At 47.7% G+C, this 13,639-nt stretch overlaps 1 protein-coding gene across 1 annotated transcript in view; it reads right to left on the bottom strand.

Moving 5' to 3' along the window:
- RTCA (RNA 3'-terminal phosphate cyclase) overlaps nt 1-11,644 on the bottom strand; it is a 41,319-nt gene extending 29,675 nt beyond the window's left edge. The window contains exon 1 of the mRNA XM_061633828.1: nt 11,157-11,644. Coding sequence (XP_061489812.1) covers nt 11,157-11,204 — 48 coding nt within the window. The 5' untranslated portion in view covers nt 11,205-11,644. The remainder of the gene's footprint in view (nt 1-11,156) is intronic.
- Between the last annotated feature and the right edge of the window lie 1,995 nt (nt 11,645-13,639).

Below are 13,639 nucleotides of genomic sequence, written 5' to 3'. Positions count from 1 at the left end.
AATCCCTTTGGCCATACTGATCCATGATAAGCGCACAACAAATGTGCATGAGTGGTTTTTTTGATTTATAGGAAAACGCGTGCCCAAGATCAACAATGATTCCACTGTGATAGTCACAGACAGAGAAGCAGCCATTGTGCATGCTATTGAGAAAGCTATTCTAGGCTGTGCACATGTCCTTTGCTGGAACCATATTATAAAAGATGTAGAATTCTGGGTCTCTGCACACGAAGGAGGGAAAGGTGATTGGAAAGTTTACACCAACAATATTCTTTAGCTTCTGGATAGTGTGAAGAGGAGTTTCTGAAATTGCTGCACATATTGAAAGTAAAGTGGAGTGCAGGCTTCCTCAACTATTTTGATCAGAAGCTGAGAAAAGTTGTTATGACAAACTGTGGAAGATGGCTCTTGGAAAAAAGAGGGATCTATAAAGGAACCAGTGGCATTACCACAAATGTATCTGAAAGCATGAATGCAGTGTTCAAGAGGCTGTGCAGTGAGGAGGAACTGAACATGGATGAAATGGTTTTGGTTTTTTATTTCCTTCAGACATATTACCTAAAAGAAATTTTAAGAGGACTGTGTGGAATTGGAAATTACCACCTCTTAGCAGAACATAATATCAGAAAATTAAATCCTGATACTACGCAGTTTCCAGTAGACTGTGTTCCTGTAGATGACATTGTGCATTTCATAAAGCAAGGAAAGATGGACGCAGGCCATGTGCCTGAACTTCAAAGAAAAGACCGTAAATCAAAGACTAGGGAAGGTCTAGCAGATTTAATTGTAAAGCAAAACCGCATATTCTTACAAGCACAGTCTGGCTGTTTCCTTATCAGAGGATTACGTGAGAATGGACCATTGGTCTCACCTGAAGGGTGATTTTCCTATGAGTACGGACATCACAGCGGGTTTTAGCTCCACCTATCGTGCGAAGGCAAGAATGTCTTTGAAGTCAAGACTAGGGGCGTCAGGCCCCTCCCACTCTCCAGTTCATTCGCAGCGAGTCGAAGGAGAAATATCTAAAAATACAAGAACAAGGCCAACCGGCCTGGCAGCAGGAAAATAACACAATAGTACCATGCATAGTAACATGACTCCAACATAGCGGTATAACAGAACTAGAAGTCTTGACTTCACTTTTAAATTTAAATATAATAGCGTAACAGTAATATATAACACATTAGAAAATATATAGTCATCCTCCAACTGGGAGGGTCGTGATGTCCGTACTCATAGGAAAATCACCCTTCAGGTGAGACCAATGGTCCATTTTCCCTATGAGTCCGGCCATCACAGCGGGATGTACCACAGCAGCCCATACAGGGAGGGACCACCCACGTGTTAATCCTCATTAAGAACCTGTTGCAACACTCGTCTGCCAAAAGATGCGTCAGCAGATGCATAACGATCAAATTTATAATGCCTTATAAACGAGTGTGGGGTAGACCAGACTGCAGCCCTACAAATATCGGCAACAGGAGCATTAGTGGCAAAAGCAGCCGAAGTGGCAGCTGACCTGGTAGAATGAGCTGTTATACTAGCTGGAACTAACAGCTTCAGAGACTCATATGCTAAAGTAATACATGCTCTTAACCAACGGGATAAGGTAGGATTGGAAACTTTATGCCCCATAGACCTTGGATGAAAGGATACAAACAGAGACTCCGTTCGTCGAATCTCTTGGGTCCTAGACAGGTAGGTCTTGAGAGCCCTCCGGACATCTAACGAATGCCAAGCCTTTTCAAGAGGATGGGTAGGATTCGGGCAAAAGGAAGGCAAAACAATGTCCTGGTTGCAATGAAAAACTGAATCGACCTTGGGACGGAAGGAAGGATCAGTCTTCAGCACAACAGAGTCCTTATGGAAGACGCAGAGGTGTCGAGCAGAAGACAATGCGCCCAACTTCGAAACGCGTCTGGCAGATGTGATTGCGATCAGAAACAAGACCTTGAAGGACAGTATACATAGGGGCACAGTCCTGATGGGTTCAAACGGAGGGCGTTGCAAAGCCTGCAGAACTTTCGGCAAACTCCATGAGGGGAACCGATGGACAACAGCCGGAGAGCGTAGGGCGACTCCCCTCAAAAAACGTTTGATGAACGGATGTGAGGAAATATGATCTCCAGGAGAGGACACTGAGAGAATGGACGACAGAGTAGACGCATGTCGACGTAGAGTGTTGGGTTGAAGTCCCATCATAAAGCCGCTATGGAGAAATTGGAGCACCTGATGCACAGTGGCCTGGGATGGATCATGGTGGTGGGACTGACACCACTTGGAGAAAGCCACCCAGGTATGTTGATAAATACGGGTGGTAGATGGTCTTCTCGAGGCCAAAATAATATCAATCACAGCGTCAGACTGTCCAGCTGACCTCAAATGTCCCCGTTCAAACGCCACGCTGTTAGATTGAGCCAAGTAGGGTCCTGGTGCAGTACTGGACCCTGGGATAGAAGATCTGGCCTTACTGGAAGTGTCCAAGGATCCATCATTGACATTGTCAGAAGGTCTGAGAACCACGGTCGGCGTGGCCAAAATGGTGCTATCAGAACCAGCTGTGCCCTTTCGGTTCGCGCCTTCCCTCAAGGTTTTGGCTAACACTGGTATGGGAGGAAAGGCGTACAATAGACCGTCTGGCCACGGTGTTGTCAGAGCATCCACTGCTTCTGCTGTTGAGTCCAGGTATCGGGCAAAGTACCTGGGAAGCTGGCAATTGCGACTGGAAGCAAACAGGTCGACTGAGAGGGCGCCGAACCGACACTGGAGACGATGGAAAATGGCTGGATGAAGTTTCCATTCTCCCGGAAAGACCTGTTGTCTGCTGAGCCAGTCTGCTGTCACATTCCAAATCCCTCTGAGGTATTCTGCTTTCAGGGATTGTAGATGTTGTTCTGCCCAGACAAAGATGAGGGAGGCTAAGTCCTGCAGAGGACGAGACCTGGTGCCCCCCTGTCTGTTCAAATGTGATTTTACACACGTGTTGTCTGTTCGAATGAGCACATGATGCAAAGGGAACAGAGACTGAAAATGACATAGGGCTAAGTGGACAGCCTTTAGTTCCAGCCAGTTGATGCTTTGAGATTGCTCTGCGTTGGACCAAACCCCCTGGACGTACTGGGAGTTGCAGTGGGCTCCCCAACCTATGAGGCTGGCATCTGTGGTTACAACGGTTCTGCGGGGTTCTCTGAACGACGTGCCCTTGGAGAGGTGTTGAACCTTGGTCCACCAGCGGAAGGAGAGGCGCAGTGCGGGGCTCAAACGAACTTTGCGATGGTTGGAGCTGGCAATGTCTTTTTGAAAAGGCAACAGAATCCATTGAAAGGGCCGAGTGTGGGCTCCAGCCCATGGCACAATGTGGATTGTAGAGATAAACATCCCGAGCGCTCTGGCGAGAAGCATGACGTCTGCGGATGTTTGTTGCATCAGGGACCTTGCGATGCTTGTGATGGCAGTGATGCGATCTGGAGCCAAGAAGACCATTGCCTGCAGGGTGTCCAACATTGCCCCTAGATGTAGTAGGCGTTGGGTTGGTTGGAGATGGCTTTTGTCGAAGTTGACAAGCCAGCCGTAGGCCTGCAAAACATTGAGGGTGATCATTAAATGATGATGAGCCAGCTCCTCAGACTTGGCCCGTATTAGCAGATCATCCAAATATGGGTAGATATGAACCCCTTGGGTCCGGAGGTAAGCCACTAGGATGAGTAGCACCTTGGTAGACACTCTTGGAGCAGAGGAGAGGCCGAATGGCATTGCTCTATATTGAAAATGCTGGTGGCCAAAAGCAAACCGAAGAAACTTTTTGTGGGCTATGCAAATGGGCACATGGAGATACGCTTCCTTAAGGTCGATAGAAGCCAGGAAGTCTCCTTCATGCAGACTCTCCGTAATGGAGTGGAGTGATTCCATTTTGAACCTGCGATATGTTACAAAACGGTTGACAAACTTGAGGTCCAATACCGCCCTCCATGATAAATCTTGTTTTGGCACAGCAAATAGGAGGGAGTACACCCCTTCCGACCTCTCAGTTGTGGGAACTGGCTCTATCGCCGCTATGTCCAAGAGGTGGTGTATAGCTGTCTGCATGATGTTGTGCCTGGCTGATGCCCTTGGGCAAGGAGACGGGTGGAATCTGTCTGATGGGGTTGCCCAGAACTCTATGGTATAACCATAACTGAAAAGGTCCCTGATCCAGGAGACCGTAGTAAGGCGCAGCCATCGATCTCCAAAATTAAGTAATCTGCCACCTATGGGGAGGGCGTTAAGACTACTTGCGTAGGCGAGGGCCTCCCTTATATGAGGACGATGAGCTGCCCCTGCGCCCTTGGTACTGACCTCTGCCCTGGAAGCGTCGGTTCCAGGAGCCCCTGAATGCGTTGGGATCATAGGATCTGAAGTCGCGGCCTCGTCCTCCTGGCCGCGTTCCTCGAAAGGGCTGGTTAGAACGGAAGGAAGGAAATCGCCTGAAGGGCCTGTGGTCGCTGTTCTTGACTGTGGCCAGAACCGGTTTGTGGGCGTCTTTTGGATCAACCAGCACTGCCTTTAGAGCTTCCTCGCCGAAGAGATCCGGAGTAAGGAGCCCTGGACAGATTCAATCTGGCCGCTAAATCAGCTTGCCAGTGGCGAAGCCAGAGGGTGCGACGAGCGACTATTTGAGCCGTCATGGCTCGTGCCCCTAATTGAGTGGCATCCAAAGTGGCATCGGCCACAAAAGCTGCTGTCTTACGCAATTTCAATAGTGCTCTTCTGAGGGTGACAGGATCAGGGTTAGCGTCCTCTAGAAGGTCATCCAGCCACATCATAGATGCTCTGGAGAAGATGGAGGCTGAAGCGGAGGCACGCATGGCTAGGGCAGTGGCCTCGTGATTCTTGCGAAGGGCGAAGTCTATTCGTCGCTCAGTAGTGTCTTTTAGGTGGGATTCCCCTTCCCTGGGCAAAAGCGATCGTGAAATGAGGCGAGCGATTGGTTCATCTATGCCAGGGACATCTAACTTGGTGGCAAAGTCTGGGGCTAGGGCGTAAAGTCTGTCAGCCAGGTTCTTGAAGCGTCGAGCTTTGAGTGGATGGGCCCATTCTTCAGAGGCTAATTTGGCAATTGGGTCCGGCACCGGGATGTAGTGTTCAGTAGGTGCAGGGGATTTGAGGACCTTGGCCCCTTTGATAGCTGGGGCGGACGAAGTTGAAGGCGCAGTCTGGAGACCAAGGGTATTAACTACCCTGCGTGCTAGCGGCTGATAGTCTGAGGTATTAAACAAACGATACGATGTATCCTCCTCATGATCTGAATAGTCGCTCCAGTCGTCTCCTTCAACATGTTCAGTGAAAGTTGACTCCTCCGCATACGAGGCTTCGTCCGTCCATCTGCCTCTGGCTACATCAAAGGGATCTGGTGAACAGGAAGAATGAGCTTCATGGCACGCACGTTGGTCCATGTTGAGTGGAGGTATGGCAGGAACTTGTGGTAGTGACTGCATTTGGGTGAAAAATGCCAGCATGGCTTGAAGTTGGGAGAGGAAATCAGGAGACAGCTGCAGACCGGATGTGGCAGATGTATGTGCCTGAGGACCTATTGGAACAGATGTTTGGGGCGGTAAAACGGAGGGAGGTTCATTAGGCGAACACTGAGCGGGAAAGCCAACAAACTCTTCCTCGTCAGAGGCAGCAGCAGAGGAATGGAGAATATCGCTTATGTGTGCCTGTGCTGTGGTGGTGGCTGGCACAGAGACATAACGTGGGCACTTTGGTTTACTATGGCTGGAAAGATGTTTTGTCTTAGCCAGTGCTTTGGCATGTCTGGTCTTAGTCGTGTTAGGATGTTGTGGCTTGGCTGATTGTGGCATGCCTGGCTGATCTGGCACCATATGGGTTGATGGCGACATGCCTGGCTGTTCTGCCATCTTATATTAACTTGGGTGCAGTATACTGCCACGGAGGGAGCAGGATGTAAAGACCCGAACTGGCACAGCGTACGACCACGGAGGGGGTAGAATACACTGGCAGATGGCGAAGTGCACTGCCACAGAGGGGGCAGAATGCACTGAGGTATCAGCGTTAATATAATATAGGCTGTTTTAGAGTTGGCACACTCAGATTAGTGCTGTAGGCTGGGTTTCAGGCTTGGTTCACGGCCCCAGAGGGGGCAGGATATACCAATATAAATCAGATTTAGTACAAGTCAGCCACTAAGAGTAAAGCTCCAGCCTTGATAATACAATCCAGCCACTAGGATTAAAGCTCCAGCCTTGATAATACAATCCAGCCACTAGGATTAAAGCTCCAGCCTTGATAATACAATCCAGCCCACTAGGATTGGAGCTCCAGCCTTGATAATATAATCCAGCCACTAGGATTACAGCCACAGTAAAATTGTGTGTAAGTCAGCCCTGTGTAAGTCTGTCTGCAGCACGTAAACAACACACATACGGATAGATAGCCTGCAGGGGAGGTATCCGATGGTTAATAAGGGTGACAAAAAAGGCGGGAAATTTGAATTCAAAAAATGGCGCCCGGAAAAAAGAGTGGGAAAAAAATGGCAGAAGGAGCAATGGCGGCCGTCTGGAAGCGAACAGGGGGAAGGGCTGCCCAGCGCAGTCTCGCAGGAGGAACCACGGGGCCGAAAACCGCACTAGCGGCTCTAAAAAACCCCCAGGAGGGAACAGGTAGTAGGGGAAATGCGGCAGCCGCCGCAGAGGGAGCCGCCGCCGCCGTCTGCAAAGCCCTTCGCGGTGGGAAATTAAAGCCACGTAGCGAGGGTGAGCTGAGGTAAAAGGGAGAGCTCAGGTAAAGGCACTAATGAAATAGCCGCAGCCACAGGTTTCAGTGGGGCGAGAACGGACCCAGGCAGGCTAAAACGGGTGACGGGGTAACGGCGGGAGCCGCAGCCGCAAGCTCCCGCTGAGATCAGAAGAACCGCAGCCACGGTCTTCCGAGAGCGTCACGGAGCGCGGAGAAAAGGCAGCCCAGCAAGACAAGCCGCTATAAGGGAACTGCAGCCGCAAGTTCCCAGGGGAAGCGCAGAGCCCAAGAGAAAGGGAAAAGCGAAGGGACGAGGAGGATCCGCAGCCGCGGTCTCTCCTAGGGGTGGGGAGTAATCCAAAAGGGGAAACTGCCCGGGCAAGGGAAAAAGGCTCCCCAAGAGAATTCCCCAAATTTCGGAAACAGTTAAACGCAGTTAAACACAATACGGAGGGAAGGAGGACACTTGGAGACACACAAGAGACAATACCTCCGCGCCCTGTCAAACAAACACACAAACAAACACCAAAAGAACTTATCTAATCGCTAGCTATATAGATCTCAATCTTGTTCGTACGAAAGGCAAGAATGAACTGGAGAGTGGGAGGGGCCTGACGCCCCTAGTCTTGACTTCAAAGACATTCTTGCCTTCGCACGATAGGTGGAGCTAAAACCCGCTGTGATGGCCGGACTCATAGGGAAAAGGAATATGTGGTGAAATTATTTCCAAAAGAAACATGTTCTTGCAACAGTTCCAGGACATGCTACTATATTACGGCAGCACAGATGTCTGTAGGAAAAAGTCTTCATCGGACAAAGGTAATGTATTCTCTGAAAAAATTGAGGAGTGGACGAAAAGGAAAATCTGGAAGAAAGAAACCTAGACAAAAAGATGAGTTAACCATATTGGCTGCATCAGATTCCCTTCTGATGCATGGTTATACTACAACTGATGCCTCCCAACAGAGAAATGAGAAAAATGAAAATCAAGCTGCTAGCAAGGAAAGGCAATTATCATCCTTTGCCTTTGATCTTGAGCAGAAAGCCTCCTATTTTTCAAGTACCCCTCAAAAACCTACTCAAGGAAAACTGATGGGGAAAAAAGAACATGTTCCATGGGAATCTATAACATGCTATCCACACATGAGAAATTCAACCATACAAAGGGTCTACATCAATGCAAATGACACGAAGTCTCTTCTGAATCAAAACTGGCTAGTTGACACTGTAATTGAGGGATTCCTAATTACTAGAACAAATCTAGAGACTGTGACAAGTACAGATGTTGACGTGTGTGTCTTCAGCCCATTTATTATGCAGTCCATGGAATTACAGGGATACACAAGTGTTCATAACTTTGGCACAAACTTGGATGTTGTGATGAAGGACATCTGGCTCATCCCCACCAATGTACACAGTTCTCATTGGGTACTAATGATTGTGTTCTTCAAGTGGAAAATTATTCTGTATCTTGATTACAAACATGGCATCTCCACCAAGTACACCAACATGCTGCAAACATTTATAGAGATGCAGTCAGCTTCAGAGTGGATCATTCAAGCACCTCTTGACATACCAGTTCAAAAGGGCTCTTCCAACTGTGGGGTGTTTGTATGTCTGTTTGCACATGTGTTGTGCAGTGGCTCTCCAATCCCCTTCCCAGTAGACATGGTCCCTGTACGGCAGTGGATTGCTACGGAACTGCTCAGCAAGAATGCATTACTTCCACAACCAAGTGCAACTCAGAGACAGCAGCACAGAACAAAGAAACAAAGAAACCAGAAAGTCATGAACAATTTCAACACTCCTGTCTCAAGAAATGTGCCTAAAGAATCATTGTCTACAATTGCATTCTTATCTTCAGCAGTACAACAGTATTATAATTCATCTTGGTCATTGTGTTTAATGGGTAATCTGTGCAAGAAACCCAAGGAGGACACAATGATTCTCTGCCAGGGAGTCTGCCAGGACTGGTACCATCTGTCCTGCCTTGAGATCAATCAAGCTCCTCGTGGCATATTCAAATGTCCAAAGTGTTGTGACAAATGAAGAATCCATGCCACAGGCAAAAATGTTTTCCTCTATAACATGATCTTGTCTAATGTTATATGATTATTTTCAGTGTTGATAAATACTGTTGTCTACTTGAAATGATCTTGCACGCCTACCTGCACAAAAGAGTACATTTGTGTTCTATTTATTTTGCAAAATGTTTACAAAAATATTGGTTCAGTTGCTGTTATTTATATTATGTTACATTTATATCCTAATGTTGTTTTAGAATATATATATATTTACATATATTTGTATACATTGTTTTAGTTCTTGCTATGTGTGTTTATTTTTTACTGGATTCATATTTTTCCAAAGAATATAGCTAATGATGCTATATGTTAAAATATCTTTAGAAGAATGAAAAATCATTACAGTATTTCAGAACTACTCTTTATAGTTATATTTATTTATTTATTTATTTATTTGTGTCATCGTAGCCATACATAGAACAGGTGTGCTAAACCTTTTCTGGGTGGAGGAATGGATGCTTGCCCCACCACTTTGTAGGCCAGATAATGTCAGAGGGACTGACCTCAACCCTGACATCTGATTGCTTTGTTTTGTGATTTTGTTGATATACACTGCTACAGTGGTGTGGCATTTTCGGCAAAGGAGGTGGTACAATTATTATTATTATTATTATTCCCCAATGTAAATAGCAGGTGCAGGGACTAAAGCCCCCATGTCAGGACCCCACTAGGGATCAGCTGCTGTGCATCTTCAATTTAGTGTTGCAAAGTTCATCGTACAATTGTTTATTGCACGATTGGGTATCTCATCTAGTTTGGCCCTCAGACCGGCAGTGGCTGTCCAAGGTCCTGTTCTCCAGCCTTCTTGCCTGAGAGCCTTTTGACTGGAAAGTTCTTCTGCCTACACCTCATGCGCTCTGCCCAATGAGTGGGAGTCCCTCCCACAGGTTCCAGACTTTAATAACCTTGATTTTGAAAGTAGTTGTGTCAGAAACTCATTTCACAGAAAGCAAACTGGTGAGGTTTGGCCCAGAACCTGAATACAAGGCAGAGGTGGAGTCTGAGCCCAAGCACACAAGAGCACTTCTTGAACCCAGTTTTTTCCTGTGATAGCACATCTATTTCACAGAAGGCAAATTCTATTTCTCTCCCCCTTCTGCCAGCTAACTTGCCCCTCCAATCTCTCTTTCTCTCTCTCTCCCCAATTCACCAGCCATTCGCAACCTGGTAGCAGCACCAATAGTGCTGCTTAGTGGACCTACAAACAGCAAGAAAGGGTATTGCTGATCACCCCAGAGGTTCCTGGGTCATCCTGTGTTATCTCTCATTTCCCAACAAAAGGAGAGGCAGCAACATGTGTGGTTGGTGAATTTTTGTAGGTCTGGCTGATTGGGAAGTCGCTGTTCCAGGCTGTTTTACGTAAAAGCATATTATAGTTTGGAACAGGTATCGGAACGTGGTTTGCGTGGAAGTTTTGTGACTTTTTGCATGAATCCCATTGAGTCATGTTGGCCAGGTGAATTTGGTGGGTCTGGCTGATTGGGAAGTCGTAGTTCCGGGCTGTTTTATGTAAAAGCGTATTATAGCCCGGAACGGGTATCTGAACGTGGTTTGCGTGGAAGTTTTGTGTCTTATTGCATGCATCCCATGTAGTCATGTGGGACTGGTGAATTTGGGAGGTCTGGCTCGCGGGGAAGTCGCTGTTCCGGGCTGTTTTACGTAAAGCCTATTGTAGCCTGGAACGGGTATCGGAACGTGGTTTGCGTGGAAGTTTTGACTTTATGCATGAATCCCATTGAGTCATGTGGGACTGGTGAATTTGGTGGGTCTGGCTGATTGGGAAGTCGCCATTCCGGGCTGTTTTACGTAAAAGTATATTATAGCCCGGAACGGGTATCGGAACATGGTTTGCATGGAAGTCTTGTGTCTTATTGCATGCATCCCATGTAGTCATGTGGGACTGGTGAATTTCAGAGGTCTGGCTCGCTGGGTTGTTTCATTCCATTCCTGAGGGCATTTTGGTTGTTAAAGGGTTAATAAAATCCTATTGGAATGGTTTTTGTTCCTAAATGTTGTTCCCAAGAGTCTCTAACACATCCCAGTGTTTTTGGCATCAATTTCTTTTATAAAGGGCCCGTTCCGGCTTTTACACCGTCCCCCACCCTGAGCGTCCATGGCAGGGCCTCGAATTGATGATCCCCTTGATCTCTAGAAATACATCTCCGATGGTCCCGATGGCCACTTTCTCTCCGACATCAGCCCACCGTCCACTCCCCACCCCCATTCATTCATGCATGCCTGCCCTCCGCATGCGCGATTGTGACCTCTGAGAAAGCCAGCCGGCTTCAATGGGCTCCTGCCGCGCATGAGTCTCTCTGCGCTTTCCTTCCAACTCACCCCTTCCATAACGCCGCCATCTATCTCCACCCGGTCTCTGTCGCCCATGATGGGCCGCCGCTGAGGAGCCGACTCGCGGGTCCTCAGAAGACCGAGAAAACTCCGACAGATCAGCCGTCTGCCCCAGGCCGCTGCCAGAGAAGGAAACGCAGCTGCAGCCAAGGGACGCCGAGAAAGAAGCGGCGGCCGCAGGCGAAGCGCCGCCTCCTCCTAGCTCGGCTTCAGCCGGGACTCAGAAGGAAGGCGCCTGGAGCAGGCGCAGACCAGGCCGAGCTGTTTCTTCCTCGGAGCACATCACCCGCACTTCGCATGCAATAAGCATAACTCTTTCAGAGTTTCCACCTAGTAGGATTTTCTTATTGGCAGGCTATTTCTCTTTCTATCTATCTATCTATCCATACACACACACAGGGTAGAAACACAGCCGTTGTCTGCGGGTTCCAGCGCGTCCTCACCTCTCGCCTGACTATGGGGACACACAGCGCTTGTCAAGCCCCGCCCCTTTTTACTGTAAAACTTGGTGGGAGCAGCTTGAGCGCGGTTTTTTTTTTAAATTCAGCTTCAAAGCTTGCTTACTCACAAATAAGTCCTACTGTGTACAATGGGTCTTCCTGCTGGGTAAAAGACCATTCTCAAAAGATTTCAGCCTTATTTGGATGTAAACCTCATTGGACTTCGTGTCATCTCACACTTTCAGTCAGCCAATGCTCTTTACCCCAACTAAACTATCTGGTGTTTCCTGCTGTAAAGATCAAAATATCAGAAAGATGCAGATGTTCAAACTGCCTACAGGGATGTTCAATCAAACCATTGCATCAAACTTATGTGCATGCAACTCTATTCATAAGGGGTATGCTGATTGACCCCCATCCCGCATACATCAAACACATGGGGAAGCATGAACGTGTTGCTGGCCACCCCCCAAATGCTCATGTTCCTACTGACAATCTCTCCACTGCGGGCACATGTTAGATATGAATGAGGAAATGCCATGGGTGCATACACTACAGGTCTTCACAGTTTAGAACCCTGATTGGCCAAGGGTTTCTAATCATGAGGAAGAGCCCTATGTGCCTACAGCCATCAATTCATAGAGTACTTTCTTGTTAATGCTGAAGCATGTAGCTGCCAGAAAGGTTTTGTCAGAGACAGGGTTAATGGGTTTTGCCTTGTTTCTGCCTCATACGTTTCTGAAGGAAGTCTGTCTTATGAACTCCATGCAACAGAGACCTCTGGAATCCTGCCTCTCCAAGCAATAGAGAACTCTGGAAAAGCAACATTCCCAACTGTGCAGCATAGGCTCCATACACATGGCCAGCTGAATGCCCACAGGCTTCACCTCCTCTATGCACATTACTGTGCACAATAGGAGGCATCAGATGCGGTCCCCACATGTTTGAAAGAATGCATGAGGGGTTGCAGGGGCAAGCAGGCTATCCCCGTCACTCATTGCCAATGTGTGTGGCAGCCAAGCCCCTTGCTATCCATGTGATTGGGCCAGGTTCTCTCCACACATCGAGAAGCTCTGTGTGTGCATACATCAGGATGTGTACAGAGCATCTTCACACACTGGCCCAATTGTTGATGACAGGTGTGTGACTGCCTTGCACAGTCTCACAGCCCTCCTCAAGCATTATTTCAGGTTATGGGGGATGGGATATTCTGAAACAACCCCTTTCCTAGTTTGAATATCTGCATATGGCTTAATGTGAAGGGCAGGCCTGTATTTTTTCCTAAATATGCAGCATCCAATCAGAGCTCCCTTGTGTGTGTTCTCTGGAGTGGAGGGTTGTGCACCCATGGCACCTGAAAGCACGCAAGGCTGAAGGTAAGCAGCTCTGGATCCAGTCAGTCCCTGCATGGGAGACCACCTGGGATTTGAACCACATGCATGTCACCCTGGGTTCCATGACAGAAGAAATGTGAAACAAATGTAAGTGGTGGTGGCATGGGAAATCTGCCCTCACCTATAATGTATGGGGAATAACATAATTAATATGTAAAGTGCAAAGCGCTCTCAGTGGGACCTACTTCCAAATCAATATGTATAGGATTGACCTGAATTGTGCAGTTCTTTATGTTGTTCACCCTTCCTATGATATTCTTACATTATCTTATCAAACTCCTAATGTTACATTACTTAACTTCTTGGAAACAGAATAATAGAATAGTAGAGTTGGAAGGGTCCTATAAGGCCATCAAGTCCAACCCCCTGCTTTATGCAGGAATCTAAATTAAAGCATACCCAGCAGGTGGCTGTCCAGCTGCTTCTTGAAGGCCTCCATTGCTGGAGAGCCCACCACCTCCCTAAGTAATTGGTTCCAATGTCATACCGCTCTAACAGTTAGGAACTTTTTCCTGATGTTCAGCCAAAATCTGGCTTCCTGTAAATTGAGCCCATTACTCTGTGTCTCGCACTCTGGGATGATGGAGATCCTGGCTCTTCCCTGTGCGGTAATCTTTCAAGTACTAGACGAGTGCTA

Source organism: Rhineura floridana, chromosome 6 (assembly GCF_030035675.1).
Source record: "Rhineura floridana isolate rRhiFlo1 chromosome 6, rRhiFlo1.hap2, whole genome shotgun sequence".
NCBI lineage: Eukaryota > Metazoa > Chordata > Lepidosauria > Squamata > Rhineuridae > Rhineura > Rhineura floridana.
The sequence above is the reverse complement of the archived record's forward strand: the minus strand, read 5'-3'. Positions and strand labels throughout refer to the sequence as shown.